The sequence below is a fragment of the Tachysurus vachellii genome, chromosome 11, assembly GCF_030014155.1.
Source record: "Tachysurus vachellii isolate PV-2020 chromosome 11, HZAU_Pvac_v1, whole genome shotgun sequence".
In the NCBI taxonomy this organism is placed as follows: domain Eukaryota; kingdom Metazoa; phylum Chordata; class Actinopteri; order Siluriformes; family Bagridae; genus Tachysurus; species Tachysurus vachellii.
In genome coordinates, this window is record NC_083470.1 from 12,082,668 (window position 1) to 12,105,826 (window position 23,159).

The 23,159-nt window shown below is 37.7% G+C and overlaps 3 protein-coding genes across 5 annotated transcripts; all 3 read right to left on the reverse strand.

Annotated features, from left to right (window-relative positions):
- Positions 1-4,589: 4,589 nt before the first annotated feature.
- Positions 4,590-7,927, reverse strand: suv39h1a (SUV39H1 histone lysine methyltransferase a). 2 transcript variants are annotated; one of them, XM_060881834.1, is made up of 6 exons: positions 7,552-7,927; positions 7,263-7,408; positions 6,502-7,161; positions 6,025-6,171; positions 5,523-5,652; positions 4,590-5,391 (listed from the first exon to the last, which is right to left on the reverse strand). In XM_060881834.1, the coding sequence occupies exons 1-6, from the start codon at positions 7,568-7,570 to the stop codon at positions 5,258-5,260; spliced, it is 1,236 nt and encodes a 411-aa protein (XP_060737817.1). In that variant the 5' UTR covers positions 7,571-7,927; the 3' UTR covers positions 4,590-5,257. The 2 variants fall into 2 exon arrangements, with proteins under 2 accessions (XP_060737817.1, XP_060737818.1); XM_060881835.1 differs by having other exon boundaries at positions 7,500-7,927.
- A 3,147-nt stretch (positions 7,928-11,074) lies between these two features.
- si:dkey-16n15.6 (organic solute transporter subunit alpha) lies at positions 11,075-14,429 on the reverse strand. The gene is made up of 7 exons (XM_060881836.1): positions 14,236-14,429; positions 13,777-13,928; positions 13,602-13,675; positions 13,322-13,477; positions 13,065-13,176; positions 12,283-12,535; positions 11,075-12,185 (listed from the first exon to the last, which is right to left on the reverse strand). The coding sequence occupies exons 1-7, from the start codon at positions 14,303-14,305 to the stop codon at positions 11,773-11,775; spliced, it is 1,230 nt and encodes a 409-aa protein (XP_060737819.1). The 5' UTR covers positions 14,306-14,429; the 3' UTR covers positions 11,075-11,772.
- A 5,684-nt stretch (positions 14,430-20,113) lies between these two features.
- mapre1a (microtubule-associated protein, RP/EB family, member 1a) lies at positions 20,114-22,795 on the reverse strand. Of its 2 annotated transcripts, none has more exons than XM_060881348.1 (8): positions 22,597-22,795; positions 21,884-22,006; positions 21,566-21,711; positions 21,228-21,423; positions 20,993-21,031; positions 20,810-20,901; positions 20,489-20,641; positions 20,114-20,402 (listed from the first exon to the last, which is right to left on the reverse strand). In XM_060881348.1, exons 2-8 carry the CDS (start codon positions 22,002-22,004, stop codon positions 20,352-20,354), a joined length of 798 nt encoding a protein of 265 aa, XP_060737331.1. In that variant the 5' UTR covers positions 22,005-22,006; positions 22,597-22,795; the 3' UTR covers positions 20,114-20,351. The 2 variants fall into 2 exon arrangements, with proteins under 2 accessions (XP_060737331.1, XP_060737330.1); XM_060881347.1 differs by having other exon boundaries at positions 20,114-20,405; positions 22,597-22,793.
- Positions 22,796-23,159: the final 364 nt, after the last annotated feature.

Here is a 23,159-nt window from a genome sequence, read left to right on the forward strand (position 1 = left end):
GTTCCTAAAACTGTTATCTCTAATTGTCTGCCAATTTAACACTGATTATTGTAACACTGATTACAGGGAATAAAAGACGAATAATTGAAATGCAAATTAATAGACAGGAATATGATTCACAAACTAATATTTATAGGCATCAGCCGTGTTTCAATTTAATATTGTTAGTGCAAAATTTGTGAATATAGTTAAAACATACACTGGGTCTAAATGGCCATAATTAAAATTCATACAGTCTAGAATTAAGTTCAGCTTGTGTCTTCAGAGTTCAAGTTAATTTGGATTTTTAAGTAATGGTTTCTAGTACAATGTGCATAACAAAAACACCAAGGCACAACATGGTGTCAACATGCATGTCAAGCCCTGCCTGAGATATGACATACATTTTCTGGATTTATATATCTCTAATTTGATTTCTAATTTGATTAAAAGTCAGCAAATATCCATATCAGTATGAATTAAGTGCCTGTCTTGGTTGGTTTATTTGAAAACCTCTACCACATTTGTTTCACCACTCTTTTAATTTGATAATTGTGCCAAATACAGTCTTATGAAATCATTTTCACTGCAAATGATGTACATATACTTCAAAAAGATTAACAGATTGTATGCTACAAAGTTCAAAAATATGAATGAACTGAGATATGAAAAAAAACTGTGTTCAACTGTGGAGTCAGATTTTTCATGAGTGTATGCTAAATGACAAGATAAGAGAGGGGGAAAATGAGCAAGAATGTCAAGTTTGATTTCAGATTCAGATAACTTGTTCTGTAAATTAAAGGGTTCCCCCCCACACACATGACAATAAAAGTTTACTTTTGTTGCGTTTTGGACTGTTAATGTGATGTAAACTTTGTTCCAAAGGCAATTTATCTTTGCTTATGTGTTCCACCTGTACATAACTGGAAAGCTGCAGGCTGGAACTGAGATTGTGCTTCCATACATAAGGTGCTACATTATATGCTGCAATACTGAACCCACATCATAACAATTTCTTTTCTTTTCCACGTTAAGTTGTTTTTGTTTTAAGTTGTTTTTTTGCCACTTATTCAGAGAAAACTCAAATGCACTTACTGCCAAAGATTTCAGACATGACATGGGGATTCTTCCAGTTCCATCCTGATATTCTGTCCCACAAAACCAATAAAAAAACATGCTAGATGGCACACAGATGCCTAGTGTTAACACGGTCAGGTTAGGAGCAGCAGATTCTATACAGATGCAGTAAACCAGATACAGAGGTGGTGAGTTTGATCCTTGTCAGCATGACAGTCAGTTGCTGCTTACAGTAAGAACTAAACCTCTGACTCTGCTATTTTTAAATCATTTATCAAACATTAATGCAAAATGTTACTAAGTTGCTATTTATCAGTCATTGATACATTATTAACATTGACACAAATCAATTTTTTTTCCTGTTGGAAGATTCTCATATGAATTATGTAGGTTTTTTCTTAGGTATGACTGCAAATGTGTGTGCACTGTGAATTCTCATCACATGAAAGTCAATGGGACCCCAGTGGCCCGGAAAAGGATAGCAGTTGCTGCTCATGAATTAATGAATGAATGAATCATCTATTTATCTTCTATACAAATCCACACCGGCTTTGTTTTACTTGATTTTGCCATGATGTTACAGCAAACACAAAAATTGTATAGGCTAATATTATTTTTTACTATCTGCACTGTTGCATAAAAACTGACACCAACTGACGTTGTATTACTTTCTGTATATTATTATAAAGCCTAAAGTAGAAACAGGAAAACCAAGGAGCTGTTAAAACAATTCCAGAGAAACAATGTTTACAAGAATCAATCAAGTATCTAAGTGTGGCAAGAGGAGAAAAATGACCTTGGTTCTAAAGACAACATGTGACAAGGCAAAAATTGCAGTTCCAAAACATTCAGCATCCAAGAGAACTTGAGTAAGCAAATGAATGGGCAAAAATATTAGGATTCAGGCTTGCAAATCTGATTTTAAAGACTTACAGCTGAAATTGCAGATAAGGATCATGCTAGCAAGAAATTATGCAGGTGGGTGAATACTACCTTTAAACGTTAGACAAATTGGTTAAAATACCACTCTCTCTCACTCATTTTCTACCGCTTATCCGAACTACCTCGGGTCACGGGGAGCCTGTGCCTATCTCAGGCGTCATCGGGCATCAAGGCAGGATACACCCTGGACGGAGTGCCAACCCATCGCAGGGCACACACACACACACTCTCATTCACTCACGCAATCACACTACGGACAATTTTTCCAGAGATGCCAATCAACCTACCATGCATGTCTTTGGACCGGGGGAGGAAACCGGAGTACCCGGAGGAAACCCCCGAGGCACGGGGAGAACATGCAAACTCCACACACACAAGGCGGAGGCGGGAATCGAACCCCCAACCCTGGAGGTGTGCGGCGAACGTGCTAACCACTAAGCCACTGTGCCCCCCGTTAAAATACCAATTAAGTACATTTTGATTTTATTGGTAATGCTAAAAAATGTGGAAGAGTTCAGTAGTTTTCTTATTGTGAAATATTTCTATGATTTTGATATATAATATTTTTATAAGGAACGTTTATACTATAAGGAGTATAAATAATAAATAACTACTAATAAGGAGTTTGACTATGCAAAATCATTATTGATAACAGTGATAAGAATAATAGTTAAAATGATAAATACTTCTTGATAGCTTCATCTTATTCTTCTTTAAAATATGCAGGAATACCAAGAAAATGAGTTTGGGTGTTAAATTTGTAATGCCCATTTTAGTACCAATCCATTTTTTAACACTGTACAATTTTGTGATATCCCTGATAACTTGTGGTGAAAAATAACCATAATAATGGCATAAAAAAGAGAACAAGAATCTGAATGGGACTTTAACCAACATTAATTCACCCTGCCATCTGTGTAAGGGTTGTGATGGCCAAACTCTGTGTCCATATGACTGAGCTCAGCTTCTGGCACCACAGACTCTACACTTAGGACTGATCCACCATAAATCTACCAAATCCAATAATGTCCAGTGAGAAGCCTGCACTCAGCTCAAGTTAAAATCATGCTGTGGAGGTGCTGTAGCATGAAAAGTGAAGGATAGAAAGAGCTACTGAGTTTGGACAGGACATGGAAGAAGGGAAGGATAGATCTGCTAAGTAACATAAAGCTCAATAGAGCTGACTGACCTAAACTCAGACCCAGAGGGAGCAGCTGCGGATTTTCCATTATGCTCAGAAAGACCAACTGAAAAAAACTGTATAGGAATGTTATGTCTCCAATTTTATGCATGTAAGTCATTAATTCATGTAGAAAGTGATATCAGGAAAAAATGGTTGCAGGTCAGACTGAATTTTAAATGGCTCAGTCTGTCCTGAACATAGATTTGCCATTTAAACGTGTCTGAACGCGGTAGTCGCAGGAGTCATAATACAATCATGACTTTCCTCATGAACATAAATTTGGGGTACCTAAAGAGAACTCAGCGAAAGACAACATTCACAGTGCATGCAGCATAAATAGGGCTCATAACATTATGGCACAGCACTGCAAATGCTTGATTATGGTTGCATTTGTATCACTGGAGTCAAACTTACTTCTGCCTAGGCCACTCAATAACTACTTCATTAGAAACACCTGCAGTTTTATAATCATCAAACCATATGGCAGCACAATGCATAACATCCTACAGATACAGGTCAAGAGTTTTAATTAATAATCACATTAATTATGTGAATCATAATGAAAAAATATTGTGCTCTATATGGTGTAGTTGGTACCAGACGGGCTGGTATGAGTATTTCAGAAACTGCTGCTGTACTAGAATGTTTTCACTCAACAGTATCTAATACACAAACCCCATTTTGATATTTGATGGGAACATTAACTGAAGCTCTTGTTCTGTTATGTGCACAATTTTGTGCATTGCACTGCACTCCATATATATATATAGGCAATACTCTTTGCTAAAACTAAGCTCACGGGTGTTGATTTTAAACTACATATCAGATCGTGTTCAAGCCAGCCATGATAGAAACCAGAGAGCATATATACACAGCTGTGTGCAGTACATTCACAGTAAATACCCTTTATATACTTTCAAAATAATTAATCAGTTTTAGTTAAGCAGTGCAATATGTGTTCACACACACAGCACAATTGTGGCTCCTGTGCTACAATACAGATGTGAATTTTGGAGTGTGTGAAAACCAAGTCCAAGTCCACACAGGCCAAATGGAGCAAGACTGCAAGCTGGATTTGGCACACAGGCCTTGCGCTTGACACTTGGTTTAACCGAATTTGTGGTGCAATTTGTCAATGTACAAATAACTTCCTAAATGTTAGCATTATAAAACAATGACCTTCATGTTTAATAACTAACAAAGTATAGAAAGCATTACATATCGATTATATCATTAAAATGTGTTGTTCATGCTGTTTTCAGCTGAATGCAGCTCCAGCAAGCGTTCATGTAATTGACCCACAAACAATAAGGCTTTGGTCGATTTGCATGCATCACAGTATGAGGAATACAGTGGCACCATCTGCTGGGTGGAACAGGCTTCTTTAGGAAAAGACAATACAATGCAATTTAGTGGTAAATCTGCCTTTTATTGGAAATTACAACCATATTTAAAAAGGCTATTTAGCACAAAGGGGCCAATTGTTTGGAAGAAAATACACATTGCTAAGCACATCAGAGGTTCACGTGTTTACCAAAATATATTAAACAGTCTAGAATATTTATTCATTCTCTAAAATCAGGATTAAACCCTGGACCTTCAAACTGTGAGACACCACCTGTAAGTACAATTTGTGTCGCAGTTTCTTGTCTAGAATACTGTTTTTAGCCATTTTAATCTAGAGCCTTGAGATGGACTTAATGCATATTAATGCATTCTTACAACAGAGAGATTTACTTAAAATAATGGTCAGAATAACAAATATAATTTCAGTACAATGAAGAAGGCACATAACCGTGTGAAATCTATTGGTAAAAGCTGTGTTGTAAAAATTGAAGCAGTAAAATTTGATAAAATTTAGATTTGTGATAACCAAAAAATATACAAAATGCAGACAATGTGTATTTTTGGTCAAAATAATTGGAAATCAGTATTATTACCACCACCAATAGTGGGCATGTAGTTTATATAAAAAGGTAACCATTAAAAATAAAATCTATAAATCAGATTTTCTAAATTCTATGGTCTGTAGAAAGGAGACCATAAAAAGAAGATGGACAGCTTCTACAGGCAGGACTAAAACAGGTATTTCCTGCATCTCTCTACTCCACACTTGCACTCCATGCGGATGCGATTTTTAGGTGCATCATTCATTCCTGCCAGGCTGAAATTAGTGTCCATTTTGTTGCTTTCTGCATCTACCTCATCAACTGTAACACAGAACACCACAGCAGACAAATGACTAAACCACAAACTCATTAATAATTAAGCCTATTAAGTATTGCAAAAGGTCATAGTTTTCAAGGTGCGCTTACTATGTCACAAACAGTCACATGCTTACTTGTCATTTTGTAGTCAAAAGTAAGCTCTTCTCCCGTTCTTATCGCTCGTGTCGCAAAGAAAGCAATCCGGGGAAGCCTTTCGTCCAAATTGTCAATGAAAACATTATACACCTGCAAGTTTGGGTCGCACTACAAAATGGCATACAAAATGGTGGCAAAGCAATTCTGCAAGTTATATATGGAAGCTGGGCTACACCAACTCAGACATCATCAGGTTTTTGCAACAAAAGACGACAAGTGCAACTTGACAAGGCAAAAAGTAGTCAAATGTCAAAAAGAGCATCTAACGACGTTACACATTACACATACTTAATGGTAAGCCGAGGGCCAGAGTAAGATATCTTCTCCAAGGCTGATGCAAAATTAATGCATCATGACTTTATTGTCATTTATACAAATTAGATTATCTCCATGAAATACGTAAATGACTGTTAGGATTGCTATGGTCTGCTATAACAAACCAAACTGACAGCTAATCAGCGCATGATCAGTTACACTCACACTGTGGTTGACAAAGTGGGAAATATTTCCATAGTGGGCAGCATCCACAGTAAAGACATCAGCCACGTAATCCAGATCAAACAGGTAGGTGACACCCTGCTGATCATACATCTGTCCTCTTCTCTCAGCCTCCTCTGAAGTGATGACCTTAAAAAATAAATAAATTAAAAAAAATAAAAAAATAAAAAATATCACACAAGGGATAGAAAGCAACAGAAGGCAATAGAAGACTAATTCTTAAAATGTGTATCCTGATTTCTACATAAAGGAGCCAAAAAATGTAAGTTTTTCTATCTCAGTGCTTCAGGTATCTTGGCATATTGCATACGATTAATCTATATATATTATTATACAAGTATTTTGTTTTCAAATACTTGGGTTTTTTTTTTTTTTTTTGCAACTTTGGCTTGTTTCGGTCAAGTTGATCTAAGATGATGTGTGTCTGCCCAATAACAATGTGAAACACAGAGCACTGACCTCTCCAAGATACTCCATGACAAAAGAGTTTTTGGGAATTCTCTCGAGTGTGCGCACACCCCAGCCTCTTCCATTAGCTGTTTTAAAGATGCACAGGTCGTACTGGATGCCCCTTTGTACCACTCTGTTCCTGCAGTCTGTGCCACATTGGCACCGTGAGTTACACTCGTAGATGGGCATTCCGGGCCTGATTTTCACCTGCATGTTGTCATTATACGCTGTGCGGTTATCAGATGCTCCAGCACAACAGCCGTTTACAGGTGCTTTAATACAATCTGTGCATTCACACCCTACTGCTACTTCGTTGAAATCTACACCTGAACCGATTTTGTAGTTGTTGATGTAGGTGAAGTCTTTGGGAGGGCCGTCCAGGTCCACATCATTCCTAACAAAGATGCGCCCCTTGTGCTGACATGCACGGTTCAGTTCTTCCTCCCATCGCCGCAGCTTGAGGTGCTGCTTGGCTCTCTGAATGATGAAGGAAACTGCAGACGCATCCAGTGGGCTCGAATCCAGAATCTTATTAGTGTGAAGAAGTGATAACTGCAAGTCCTGCCGAAACTGCTGGAGGAGTTTGGGGCATTTAAGGTTTTTGTGCGGTTCCCATGTGTTTTCTGACTCCGAGTAACCTTTCCACTTTACCAGGAAAAACTCTTGAGTCTACACAGGGACATAGTGCATATGTGATATTAATAAAAAGCAATATTATGATATGACAATAATATGATACATTTACCATTACACCTCTGTAGTGTTCTCACCTTAATTCTTCTATAATTACACAGGTATTCAACCACATAGTCACTGAAGTCGTGTTTGGTCACAGCCAGCTGCTTGCACACTAACTTCTGTGTCCGACAAAGAACCCGCAGCTCATCCCAGGTGTATCTGCAGGACACGCTGCAGTCTTCAGAGCACAAGTGTAATTTTTTATGTCAATTTGTTTTTGTTTGTTTTTTCCTTCTTAAAAGCAGGTCGGTCATACAACTACCACTCACTTTTAACGACATGCATAGGATAATCACCATAAGCTGCACCAGCGTTGCTTACCTTTTAAACGCCGCGCCATACTTTACTTCCTCTAGTCTTCCTAAACATGGCTCAAATATACCGGAAGTGAGGTAAATATTACACGATAGTGATTGGCCGAGGTGTTGCCAAGAGAAAGATACTCGATTTTCATTGGTCAATTGTTCTTCCTCTGACCACAAGCGTGTTATTTTGTGGTCAGTGATTCATGATTCAGTCTGGAATAAATCAGTAGTGTTAGCCTGTTAGTCATAATGTATTTTTTTGTGTGTGAAATTTTACACAACACCGCAAACGCTAGTCACTCAGACAAATAAACAGTAAATATAGTCATTTCTATACTGTATATTTGCTCTCTCAGTACAGCTTTAGACCTACTTCTGTATGAAGTAACAAGGTGTTTTAGTTTAGTGAGGGAACCAAACACTGAAACATTAATGGACAAAACATAAAAATAATGACCATCTACAGGTTTCTAAACCAGCCAGCCATCCAACCAACTATAGCCGCGTTCACACTGCAAGTCTTAATGCTCAATTCGGATATTTTGCTCAGATCTGATTTTTTTGTTTGGCTGTTCACGTTACCTTTTAAAATGTGGCCTATATCAGATACCAGTGTGAACTGTTTGCTGTTTCGAACTGACCCGCATGCGCAAACGAACAATAACAATGACGTCACACGCAGCACGCCGTTGCGCTAAAGTTGGCGAGGTTATGGAGGAAGTAAGCATTCTCGCTTTTCTTTCTAAATGTTTGTGTAATGGCAGCACAGAGACGCAGTGTTTTGAAAATTTTCGGATGTCGAGGGCAACTTTTGATTATTTGATCCATTTTGTAGTCGTAGTCACGTTTGTGTGCGTACTCGCCGGGGCATAATTGTGACGAATGTCGATTAGTGATGGGAAGTTCGGTTCTTTTCCGCGAAACCGGTTCTTTCGGACAGTTCGATTTAATGAACCAGTTCAAAAATCCAGTTCACCAGTTCTTTTACGTCCTGACGTAATGACGTCATTCACAATGACGTAATGACGCAAATTCCATCATCCCGCTGCCGGCAGATATTAATACAATCAATTTAACACATTTGAAAAGTTCTTTGTAATCATAACTTTAGTTGAATACGTTTCTTACATTTAAATTTTGCAACTAAAACACAACCAGTTAAGGCATTGATGTGCAAACGTGGGTGTTTTACGTGTCTTAAAGATGTAAAGTTAATAAACTAATCTTCATCAATTTACAAAAAGCGGCATATAAAAATACAGACTAACCTGCACAACAGTCAATAGTAAAATTAACTGACACATTGAGTGAACAGTTGTATGATTTATTTATTTTTTTTTATAAAAATGTTTAATAGCCTATGACTAGTTACTATGCATATCCCAATATGTATAATTTGCTCTGAAGGTTCACGCATGCGCAGTATCAACAGCTAATCGGTTCTCAGTATGTTGGACGCGTCCGAAAGAAACAGTTCTCAGTTCAATGTACTGATGATTCGCTGTATCAGTTCAGTGATTCAAGCATGCGCAATATCAACAGCTCATTGGTTCTCGGACGCGTCCGAAAGAACCAGTTCTCAGTTCAGTGTACTGATGATTCGCTGTATCAGTTCATCGGTTCTCGGACGCGTCCGAAAGAAACAGTTCTCAGTTCAGTGTACTGATGATTCGCTGTATCAGTTCATCGGTTCTCGGACGTGTCCGAAACAAGCAGTTCTCAGTTCTGTTCTGTGCAGTATCAACAGCTCGAGCTCACAGTTCTCTCAGCACAACATGTCTCAGTTCAGTGTACAGGAATTACATATACTCCGGGATATTAGTTTATTTAGAGTCGGACCGACTGTCAGGCATGACCGAAAGTGAGTAACTTTAGTAACTTGTGGATCAGCGCTGACGCAAGACACGAACTAGTTAGAACGAATCAGTCCGATTTGGTGAACCGGTTCATCCAGTTCACTAAAAAGAACTGGTTCAAAAGAACGATTCGTTCACGAACTGGCCATCACTAATGTCGATGTAGATTGACGTAAAAATCGCATCAAATCCACCTTGGTTGTTCACACTGCGGCCACATTGGAAAAAATCAGATCTGGGCTAGATTTGAGTGTTCACACTACTCCTGAAGAAGTCTGACCTGGTCACTTGACCCCAAAAAAAATCAGATTTGGGCCACTTTTACCTGCAGTGTGAACGTGGCCTATATTTCACGTTGTTGTGGTCCATTATTTATGCATTGCTGAGCCTATTTTCTAGCAAGAGGGAAAAGTGTGTTTGTCTTTGGTGTGCCCTTTCGATACTAATCCACATGACATGTTTTAGACAAAACTTTCACAAATAGAGTTTGTCCTATTTAATAGTTCAATCAGTCTGGTTCTAGACTCACTACTATATGAAGTAATATGGTATTTAATTGAAAGGACCAAGCACTGAAACATTTATGCATTTTTAACTTTGTAGTTAGTTTTGAGTTGAGTAAAGACGTTTTGATCGACGCTTCTGTCATATTTTGATTATTATAAATAAAGACAATTAAGATGAACACATTCCACAACTTTTCTTTTTGTATTACGCTATATTGCATCTAGTATTTGGGCACCTGATAAATACAACCGGTGGTTAGTGGTTAGCATGTTCGCCTCACACCTCCAGGGTTGGGGGTTGTTCTCCCCGTGCCTCGGGGGTTTCCTCCGGGTACTCCGGTTTCCTCCCTCGGTCCAAAGACATGCATGGTAGGTTGATTGGCATCTCTGGAAAATTGTCCGTAGTGTGTGATTGCGTGAGTGAATGAGAGAGTGTGTGTGCCCTGCGATGGGTTGCCACTCCGTCCAGGGTGTATCCTGCCTTGATGCCTGATGACGCCTGAGATAGGCACAGGCTCCCCGTGACCCGAGGTAGTTCGGATAAGCGGTAGAAAATGAATGAATGAATGAATAAATACAACCATATGACTGTTGGACATTCTAGATTTAGTCCCCAATTTTCATGTTATAATTACCTTCTTGGAAGGTTTTCCACTAAATTTTAGAGTGTGGCTGTGGGGATTTGCTTATCTAGACACAAGAACATTTGTGAGACCAGGAACTGATAGGGCCACTGTGATCTGGACTGAATCTGGTGACCGTTTGTCTATATTGATAGAGGCTACCGTTCTTTTCTCACTTAAGGACATGATTTTTTACATGAAATTTTCACATTTGTTGTAATTTTTACAATATATGTGGCCATCTCTTTATACAAATCTGTGTAAACTGAGGATATTAAAAACGGTTCACTATTTTCATTTTGTTTCCATAAAAATGGCAAATCATGCAAATAGTGTAATCCTCTACAGTGAAGTCTCTACATTAAACAACCTCCCAGTCTGCATTGTTATTCAGCTATCTTCTATTCAGTATATGTCTTTTTGTATGTAAAAATGATAGCTGGGCATTAACATGTTAGTTAAATTATGTCAAAACATTTTCCATCCTCTATGTAAAAATACAACATAAAATTTCAGTGGAAAAAATAATCAGAAACGTTTTACAGACAAAATAATTACAATAATTTGGTTGTATAAGTATTCACACTGGGGATGTGGCTGTGTTCAGAATGAACCAATAACAGTCAATCTCATGTTCAAAAATTATCATACAGCTGTCATAAAATAGATGATTTTGATATATGTATTTATATAAAAGAATTGTTTATGTTCACTGTACATACTTATTGCACAAACCATATTAGGCCTACTGTACAGTATATCTTATTTACTGTAATTATGGTTTGCCCATTGCATTAAGGTAGATTATTGGTTTTGAGATGTTTTGTGATAAATTATTATTTGTTAATTTAGTTTGTGAATTGGGAAGTTTAATTTATATACTAAATATGGATAGACCAAAATGACATTATTATGGAAAATTATTATTATTATGATGATGAAAAAATACTTTACACAAATATACTACACATAACATTATAAATACTACACTAAATATTTTGGTATCATACAAAACAACTGTAATATCTCATCAGGTTTGCAAGAAAAGAACTTTACAATGGCATACATAATATAAAATCAAGTCATATAAAACATGCTCACACTTAAAGCCATTGTTTACTGATTAAAGCACAGAGACCGAACGCTATCAAGGTTCTGGGATTTTTGTCATTTGGAGAATTAACACAGCTGCTGAGACGAGCTGAAAGTAGAGAGATAATCAGTGGTTTTATCTGGCTTAATATGTCTGCTGCTATACAACAGTGACATCAGAATTTACCACATAGTTTATCTCAGCACTAACTGTTATGGTTGAGGGTTCTGTGCTCTTACACTCCTCAGGTAGCTTATCCGTGTCTATCTCTGACAAATCCAGAGGCTTGGACTGTAAGGGAAAAGGAAAGTGGTCCAGTGGAGCATGTTCAATTCTGCACAAGCTGTCTTCACTATCACTGCTGTAGCCGGGGTTAGAGCACCATGGCTCCTCTGCCTGTGTGCTGAGCTGCACTGCAAAAGGTACCTGCGCTTCTGTTTGAATGGCTTTGTGACTGATTCCTTCCTCAAGACTATATGCATCCTCTGGACTGGGCTCCATTTTACGGAATGTGTTGCGAGCAAAAAGGCTGATGCAGAACATCTCCACGATTACTGAATAGTGATAGATTACTGAGACAGAGAGAGAAAAGAAATTCAAATTAAGGGTTCAGTGCTTACTTCAGCAAATACTGTATATAATAACTCCTGGACTGATGCAGGGACTTACACTGAGAGCGAAACAGAGCAGAGAATGGAGGTGCACAGGGCACAACATTTAGTGCCCCCATAGTTTCCAAAATTCCATTCTGAAGTCCACACAGGACTAAGACAACAATGATGCAAACAAATTTGGCTCGAAGCCCATAGCCGTGAAGCGCTCTCTTTGTTGCCTTATAAAACAGCAGGTAGCCATAATATGACAAGAAGGTGGACACTCCAATGATTGCATTTACATAAATGTTTGGATCAACTGAATCAACCTGGGATAAAGAACACACAAATAATATAAGAATTTATAGTTAATAGGTTGGATAAGCATTTAGTAAACTGAAATAAATTTGCTTTTATTTCTAGTTTAACCAAAAAAGTCTTTGGTCTTTGGTTAAACTAGTGCTTTATATTCTAAAATACTAAATTAATATTATTAAATTTAATATTAAAGTTGTTTTTTTCTTTAAGAATGAATAGTAGTACCATTATCACTGTGAATCACTCATTTCATAGAGTTATGTGTTAATTTTCCTGGATCTGGCACTGAGTGGTGAAGGAATTATGTTTTGTGATTCTAAATATTTGCATCTTAAGTATAAGTGCTTGAATTTTTGAGGGACTGGTAGATAATTATGATTGTAACCAGCAGATGATTAGATTTTGGAACTGATCCAAACAGGGTCAAGGTCAAATAATTTTTCTTCAGTAGCTTCCTTCATGTGTGAAGTAAATATAAAGTGTATATTCTGGCAAAAAAATTGTAACAAGAAGGACTAGATTTGTTGGTAGCAGACTTACATCCCCGTAGTCATACTGTTCGTCGGTCCAGAGGACAAGTGTGATGAAGAACACAAGAGTTCTGACCACAGAGAGCTGGAGGACTGCAACCATCATCCATCCCATACTTGTCCTGTAGCACACAAGTGTGTGTGATGTTACAGCAAACTGGCATTATTAAATATTTAGTTTAAAGCCTTTAAAACGTAATTCCGATAGCACAAAATTATATACTTGGATGCATTACAAAATGAGCATGTAAATGTGTCCCCCTTTACCTGTTGATGTTGATTAGGGGCAAACAGCAGCAGCAACAGCAGGGAAAAGGGTCAGGAGAAACCTGTTCCCCCGCCAGCACCTCAAACAATCGGGCCTTCCCTCCAAAGAAGTTTTCTATAAGACCCATGAACTTCAACAGTGTAATGGAGTGATATCTTTAAGACAAAAACAAGTATACTTTTGAGAAAATTGAGTATTTTTTCTCTAGAAGTACTCACAGGATCATACAAAGATATGTAGATTTTAGATGATTTTGCGTCATATTACAAAGTCACTTACAAAGAAGCTATAAAATTGCAGAATGAGGAGGACCGAGGTACATATAGTGCAATGATGGAGGTCATTCCAAAGACCTGATGTGAAAGCATAGCAATAATATCATCAAGCTTCCAAAGCAAATCACATTAAAAAACATCTGCTGACAGATAGTGACCCATCACAGGCGTTGTTTTACCGGATACATGCCCAGGATCCAGAGGCTGAGGCACCTGCGTCTGGATGAAGGCATGTGGCGGAGGAAGAAGCCAACCTCCTCCAGGAAGAGAGCCAGTAGCAGGGCAGCCAGAGCGGCTGGGACGAGGTACAACCACAGCTCATTTTTAATCACTTCATGAAAAGAAAACATTAACAACATCCCTTCATTTATGAACAAAACTGTATTACGCAGAAAACCAATATGATGAGAAAACATCATGTGTAGTGTTAAAATGTGTAGTGTTTGTCATTTTAATTATAAAACAACAAATCAGCTTGTAGCCATTAGGTAGTATTTGAAGGAACATCTGCAATTCACAACAGTCTCAGCCACACAAAACTCATATCCCTTATCATACAGTTACAGATTGCTAAAGCACTGTATTGGAGATACACTAGGCACAAGTGCTAAGCCGAAGATTTAGGTTTTGTCTCCTACCTTTAAAGAACCCAGATGAAAGTGGGATCTCACCACCCATTAGGCTGCAGTTGTCTACTTTTCTGTTCATTGCTTGGATCTCAGGACTCCAGTACCTCGATAACAGGATTCAGGCCTTTTATAACTTGGCTCAGATTAATATAAGGGGGAAACTGGTTCAAAAGATGGTCAGTGAGGAATCTGCTCTGTGTTAAGGAAGTTCCTGGTTGTCTTCCTGATCTGAGAAATTAATGATTGACAAATACAGGTGGAATTACAGGTAAGGGACTAAGTCCATTCACTTAACAACACGGAACGTGACATTCTTAGATTATGCATTGCTCTCTCTCTCTCTCTCTCTCTCTCTCTCTCTCTCTCTCTCTCTCTCTCTCTTAGGTAATGCTGGGAGATCTATTATTTACTGATTATTGTAATATAATTGCATATGGGCCATATCACACATTTCAAATTCAGCTTTATGTACAGTGTTTTGCACAAAAAACAAAATGAAGTCCTTCATACCAACCAAAATATATAAATTAATGACAATTGTTAAATACTGAATATATATTCAATCATAAATAATTATTTAAAATCAAAAAACATAATATAATACTATAATACATCAAATAAAATAATATAATACTGAAAAATAAATAAATTCAAATAAACCACACTGGTACAGCTTAATTCCATGAATAATATTATGCACTAAAATAAGTTAAAACTTATTTTACTATATCTATATTTCATGTCTTTTTATATACTGTAGATGAAGAATGTGTTATTCCGTAATGACAAGACTTTTATTTTGAAATTCAGCTCCTAGCAAGCAGGGTCGTCAAACTTTAAAAATTCAATAAGAGTCATTTATGATTAAACTAGTAGGCGTATACGGAAATAAAACTGTTGTGGATGATTATAATGCGGTGTTAAAATGTTTATTTTGGCGAATATAGTGTGGGTGTTAATCTAACTCCTGTTACATGTTATACTGCCTCTTCCCTCTTTTAGAGTAATGGAGTCTCTCTACAGGAGATTTGACTCCTATGACTTTAACAGCGATTCTCGATTTCAACACGGTCTGAAGAAGGTAAACACACCAGCATCTAAAGAGGATTTGCTGAAATTCAAGATCTTCTTTTATAACCGGTAAACGTGCCAAAGCCTTGTACTGTTATAAGTTTTTTAGGTATTTACCATAACAATGCTTTAGTTTTTTGTTTTTATCTTGTTTTGTATTTTTAAACCATGATCAAAGTTTCGAATGTACAGGTGCTGGTCATATAATTAGAATATCATCAAAAGGTTTCACTAGATTTATTTCACTAATTTCATTCAAAAAGTGAAACTTGTATATTATATTCATTCATTACACACAGACTGATATTTCAAATGTTTATTTCTTTTAATTTTGATGATTATTACTGCCAACTAAGGAAAATCCCAAATTACTTAAGAGCAATACAAAGAAAGGATTTTTAGAAATCTGGACCAACTGAAAAGTATGAACATGAAAAGTATGAACATGAAAAGTATGAACATGAAAAGTATGAACATGAAAAGTATGAGCATGTACAGCACTCAATACTTAGTCCTTTTGCCTGAATTACTGCAGCAATGCAGCGTGGCATATTGTCGATCAGTCTGTGGCACTGCTCAGGTGTTATGAGAGCCCAGGTTGCTCTGATAGTGGCCTTCAGCTCTTTTGCATTGTTGGGTCTGGCATATCGCATCTTCCTCTTCACAATACCCCATAGATTTTCTATGGGGTTAAGGTCAGGCGAGTTTGCTGGCCAATTAAGTAATTAATGGTCCTTAAACCAGGTACTGTTAGCTTTGGCACACAGCATCTCCATAAAGTTGGTCAGCAGCAGTTTTCTGTTTGTCTGTTTTTCTGTCAGAGGCTGTTTTTGATCATTAAAGGGATTTTTCAGATTTTGCAATAATTTGATGACTTATTTGCTGCTTCTTCAGATATAGAATGCTTTTCCTGCAGTGTTATTTGAAGGGTGCTTTTCACTGCTGTTCTAAGGATCATGTGGTAGATTTGAATGGTTTTTCATTTTCCTCTTATAATTTAGAAGTTGTTTGGAGGGCTCAGGGTGATTTATCTGGGGGGGGAAAGGTGTTGGATTAACAATCGGAAGGTTGTGAGTATGAATCCCGGGCTGCCACTGCTGGGCCTCTGAGCAAGGCCCTTAACCCTCGATTACACAGTTGTATAAAATGAGAACATGTAAGTCACTCTGGATAAGGGTGGCTGTTAAATACTGGAAATGTAAATGCAAGATAATACCATAAATACATGTTATGACTTGCTCATCAGACACATTCTGTACTCTTGACTAGAATAGGTCTAAACATGAGTTCATCTTTATAGGCTACGTGGAAGGTTTTTTAAAAATGTAAAAAGCAAAGCATAAAGGTGCTTTTACACAGCAGAAAATCTTTGCAATTTTGGGGTTGCCTGTCACTACTGTATGTCCAGATATTATGAAAATATGAAGGAGAAGAGAAAAATGTGAAGAGAAATGTTTTTAACCAAATGATGATTTTTTTTTTCCTTTCCAGGTTTGTCGAACCAATTCACCTCAGTGGTTACAAGGAGTGGTGTGCTGTGCTGGATCGATCACACCAGATTCCTGAGGAGATGAGAAGTGTTCAAGATGACGTTGGCACAAGTGGCTCTAGGAAAGTGCTTCTTACACAGACAGACGCGGAGGCCGAGTCGGCACACAACACCCAGCTCTCTTTTGCAGAAGTATTTCAAATGATTCAAGCAGGAGAGGAGATTCCTGGACTCCAAAAGCTGGACATCAAACCTTGTAACCATCTTCCGACATCATCACAAATGACAAGAAAGTTAAAACCTTGGGAGAAGTAAAAACTAAATAAAAGAAGAGAAGAATTAACAAGACTTATGAGTGATAACTTCTAATATTACTCTGTAATTCTATTCTAATTTTGTATATCTATATTGTATAGTTGTTCATTGACCACTGACTTTTTTTTTAGGACTAATATAAAGTCTATATTTTTCTGAATTTTATTGCTCTTTGCATAAAAAATGTGTTTTTTTAAAAAGCTTTTTTCCCCAAGTTTTCTTCTTCTTCTGCATTTCTAAGCTCTCCATAATGATGGATAAAAACAAGCTTTTTGTGCGTCATGCCTTGAATCATACTTGTAGGATTTTGTTTTTCATTTTTGGATTTTCATTTGCCAAAGTGAGAGTGACAGACAGAGAGAGAGAGAGTGAGTGACTGTGTGAGAGAGAGAGAGAGAGACTGTGTGTGTGTGTGTGTGTGTGTGTGTGTGTGTGTGTGTGTGTGAGAGAGACTGTGTGTGTGTGTGTGTGAGAGAGAGACTGTGAGAGAGAGAGAGAGAGAGAGAGTGACAGAGAGAGAGTGACTGTGAGAGAGAGAGTGACTGTGAGAGAGAGAGTGACTGTGAGAGAGAGAGAGAGAGTGACTGTGAGAGAGAGAGAGTGACTGTGAGAGGGAGAGTGACTGTGAGAGGGAGAGAGAGTGACTGTGTGAGAGAGAGAGAGTGTGACTTTGAGAGAGAGAGAGTGTGTGACTGTGAGAGAGAGAGTGACTGTGAGTGAGAGAGAGTAACAGAGAGAGTGACTGTGAGTGAGAGAGAGTAACAGAGAGGGAGAGAGTGACTGTGAGAGAGAGAGAGATAGAGAGTGTGTGTGTGGGAGAGAAAGAGCAGTTTTTTCAACAATATCTACCATAAAACATATCAGATGAGTTTTTGGTATGAGATTTGTATCTGTATAGGTTAGTTTGGAATACACAGCATGTGTAAGTAGTAAGAGGCTATTGTACTACTTACCTGTCCTCTGCTGCTATTGGAGTTCTGTAGATGAGGAGCATAGGATGGTGGATAATGTCTCAGTTTTAGTTTATATTCCCAGGCTTAAATGCTGCTGGTCTGCAAAGTGCAAATCAGGTGGTGAAGCAAACAGTGTAGTTGCTACAGACAGGACAAAGAAAATCCTGCATGTCATATAAATGCAGCAGCAAGCTAGCAAATTTATCTTGCCACCAGCAAAGTTTTAGGATACAAATTGTGCATGCAGTGTTTTCACTGGCTTGGCCTTCTCCTGCCAGAGATCTCAGGTGTGTTCAATCTGCTCAGAGCTGGAGGTGGTGATGCTGGCTTCTGCAGCTACTAGTGTTCCCTGCTGACTAACTGATACTTTGAAGGCAGCCATGGAAAAATGGTGCTGTCTCTGAGATGCCAGTTTTGCCAAGATTTTCTTTGCATGGCCACACAATTGAGTTGAACTGTGGCAATTAAAGACAAACTGATAGCTAATATAGATAAATACATATTTACAGAACCACCAGAAGGGTCTCAAAGATTCATTAGTGTTTCTTTTAATAAATATACAGTTTATACATGTTAAGGTATAGAAAAAGATTTTGCAGCATACTTAACATGTAGGTCTTGAAAGCTAAAGTTTAAAGCAGTGTATTCATTAACAGTTAAGTTATTATGAAAGGGTTGCCAGAATTTAGGTTCAGTGCCAGTCAATCTGATTTAACTGCATAGCTCTGCCTCTAGTATGAGAGTTTACATATATATAATTGATTTAAGATCCAGTTTGGATGTGAGCACTTAGAGGATCTAGGATGAACCCACTTACTGCAGGACTAGAGGCAGCTTACTGGCAACACAACATCTAATCTGCTCAAAGGTACATGCACACTTCACATTAGTACATCCACTGATCTGTGCTACTGTATTGCTGAAGAATGTACTCTATGGAGTTAATTGTATGGCAAATGTTTAAAAGAAAAGAAAATCCACGTGCAAAGTTTTGAATGATCAAAATGTCTAGTTTGAGTGAGCCTGTGTATATGATAGCCTCAGGTTCCTGTACATGACTGACAGAACTGGAACCTCATGGGTTCATTTAGCATTGTAGCCCATTCACCTCAGTGTGATGTAATGTGCCTATGGAGATGCTGTGCAGCTCACTATGATTGTAACAAATGCTTGAGTTTCCATTTGCTACCTTGCTCATCACGTGTCAGACAATCGGGGGTGTACATGCTCTGTAAATGTTCATCTACTTATAAAGATATCAGACAGCTTTTCCTCCAAGCAACTAGTGTTTCCACTATAAACCTTTGAGCAAATTACTTAGTTGTATTATCACAAAACTGAAAAAAGAAAAATGTTCTTCTATTGAATATGTGCTCTGCAGTTACCTGTGTTATCCTATTGTACAAAACTTTCAGTACCATGTCACTGGTTTCATGAATCAGTCAGCTCATTTCTTAAATGCATGCCCACTTACTAGAGGGAGCTACTGAGCCACCAAAGGTTATTACTACTCTGAGCAACACCTCAAAATTTAATGACAATTTAAAGCATAAAGATTATTCTGGCATGGTGTAGTTTTTGATCCAAGACAGATTGATTCCCATATTAATTACATTTATAATTACATTTGTCCCATGTTTGTTGCCTGTATGAAAGTTTGTATGGACTATTAAGACTGAAGTAATAGGAAAAAAAATAATAATTTGCCCAAGAAAAAAGCATACAATCCCAATCATGTTTACATCAGAAAGAAGGGAATGTGAATACTAGAATAACTTGTTTTGAATGAAGACAAGGTGCTTGTACTTGATTTAATGTCTAACTACTAGCTTAGAAAAGGGAAGTTTTCTAAGATAAAATGAAGCAAGACCACAAAACAGAAGTTACAACATGCATGTTAGAGGAAGTAAAGTTAAAAGTTAGAAATAAACATTGTCATGTAGAAACAACAGTTTAGCAAAATGTGGTCTTATTATGGGCACAGTGCAGTACAGGTATTAAAGCAACCTTATATTAATATTAGAGCAAGCATTAAAAACCCAATAAACCAGATTCAGTAGAAAGTGTGACAAACATCCACCTTTAATAACAACATCAATATTAATCATATGTTAATTCAAAAATAAATAGTAAGCCACAGAAATAGAACATTTACAAATATAAAACATTCAAAAACCAATGTGCACAAGCAAAGGCTCAGTGGCACCAGACTAAAGAAAGATGGCAGCGTGCATGTGTAAAACACACCCACTTGAACAAGAGCTTAACATTACATCAGGCAACTGCCTAAAGATTGTTCAGAACTCTTCTGGTTCACCAGCACCTTCCTCTGGGATCTCAAAACCTTCCTGCTGAAACAGAAAGCAATAAACATGAAGGAATGGCTGACAAACTACTGTCTTTACGTACATCTTAACTAGTAATTAACACTTACATCTGTGGCATACAGAATGTCAACTATTTTTTTTAATGTTGGATCGGCTTCCCCCTCTTTTTCCTGGCAAATGAGCTCAATGTTCCTCAGTTTGCCGAAATAAAAGTCCCTCTCTTTCTCCAAATCCGCAATGGTGCATTTTAGATCACTGATCTGGTGAAAATACAAGTGAAACTTAATGTAAAGCTTGGTATGATACAAGCGGAAACTGTTTAGACTAGAATATTCCTTCATTATTAACTAAATTTAGTAACATTTGACATAATTACTCAAGATTTAGACAAAAACATCATGCAGTAATTTTTTTTTATAAAATCTGACCATCTGCAGAAGCTCCTCTCCAGCCGCCGAATCTGTTCTCTGCACTGGAGGAGTTGCCCGCTTGGGAGAAGCAGCAGCCATTCTCTGTGGAGCTGAGGAACAACATGGTAAACAGCACAATGATTCAAATAAGCAATAAGACACATCGTAGTTAGAGTATCTTACACACACTACGAATCTTACCAACTGGAGCTGTGGGCTTCACCGAACTGATCCGTGTCTCTGAGATGAAGAAAAAAAAATGTAATGTCATTTAGACTGAGTTACTTGGACACAAAGCTAAATATTAGAAAAATGACAAAATGACTAACTGGTACATGCAGAAACGTTTGTTTTTGCATTTTCCACAATGGGGACATGCTCTGACAGTTATATTTTGAGGATTATGTGTCTCAACGTGGCTATGGTGAACTCTCACCAAAACTGCTTTTCCGAGGTTTATTGGCCAGACCTGGAGCCGAATGCTGGGAGGCAGCAATCTCCTGCCCCTGTCGAGCTGCTTCTGGATCGTACTCCTTTCCATCATAGTTAGCGTCAAAGAATTTCTTAAACCACTGCACAAACTCAAAGTTATCCTGAAATTTCCCTTTCACAAGCTTGTCCACTGGGATAATCTATGAAGAACAAATAAATATGAAACAAAGATTTTAGACATAGAGCAGCTCATTACAATCAACACTTCTTCCAAAGAAGTAGAAGAATATTGGATTTGTTATGTCTACAAATGATTAATGTTTCTTTTTTTTTTTTACTTACTTTATTAACCCCTAACTTTTTAAAGCTTCCTTGGAGGATTTTAAAGTTGTGGATATACTCATGCTCCAGTTTGGCCTGGAATTTCACTTTCTTCAATGGCACACATGCTGGGAACAACATATCCATGAACTGACAGTAGGCAGCACCTAGGAACGGCACAGCAGCAACACGGTCTCCAATGAGAAAGAAACTAGACCACAATGAATGTGAACACTGCTCTACCTGAGTGATCTGATATTAAGATCTCGTTTATTTAAACATAATCCATAGTACATCAAGACCGTTGAGGGTGAAACAGATCAGTGTAAAGTGACTAACCTGTACACAGCTGCTCAATCTTGGCATGGTTCATGTGAAGGGAGCTGTTAATCCAGGTCAGCAGATCATGGCGACTGAGGTTGTCACTAGTTCCTGATGTGGAATAAACATTCACAGCCATGACTGGAAGAGGAGATCGGGGAAAAACAAAAAGTCCATCATTCTTTCATTCTAGAGTCCAGTATTTTTTAAGTTTCCACTGTTTCTATAGTTCCTTTGTCATTGATGACACTAAACGTTGCTCAGAACTTCCTCACACGTTGCTTATTTTACTTTACAAGCACAGATACTAACTGCTACAAATACAGCATCCACTAACCAATAAGCACTTAAGAGCATTACAAATATGTCGAACATATTTAAAGTGTTTCAGGGTGGAGTTTTCCTTTACCTCCACCTGACTGCTCAAATAAACTTAGTGAGGAAAGGAAAATGACTATAAAAAAGTGTCGTTTTTTTTTCTTGCCGTTTGATTAGGAATCATAATTATCTTTGGTAGTTAACTATGGTAGTTAACTAAACTGACCAGGTGACAAAATTAAGCTCACGTGCTACGTTTTACTCCATATATCAAATTATTTACAAATAATTATAAGTACTTCTTTAAATGATTAATAAAAATCGAGTCTCTAGTTTGGCCACACATTAAAAGCATGAAGCAAACAGCGTTCACCACAACTCAAGAGGTTAAAACTGTGTAAACTCAGGCTCACCGTTGCTCGGTTTGGAAACTGCCGCCTCTCGTGCCACTGCATCCCCGGAGCCTTCATTTACTACTATGGGCGTGTCCCTGTTGACACGTGACCACTCCACGTGACAAATTAAAATATTCCAATTTGTAATTATGTATGAAAGCTTTGTAATATTTGGAAAGGTACATGGAGAGGGCGCAGTGGAAAATAATGCTATTTTGTTATGCACTCATGGTCCACTTTATTAGGAATACCGGTAAAAGTGCACATTCATGAGGTTATCTAATCAGCCAATCATGTTGCAGCAGCACAATGCATAAAATCAAGAGCCGCAGGTAATAAAGCGCAAAATACCTAAAACTCTTGGATGATTTCACATCAGAATGAAAATTATGCGAGATCTATGTGATTTTAATCATGGCATGGTTCTTGGTGTGAGTATTTACAGAAGCTGCTGATCTTCTAGGATTTTCACACACAATTTTGCAGCATTGCATTTTGGGATAACCATGAGTGCACTAGACATTTATTCACACTCTATCTTCTTTAACCATTGCTACTCAGTGGCAGTCTCCACAGGGTCA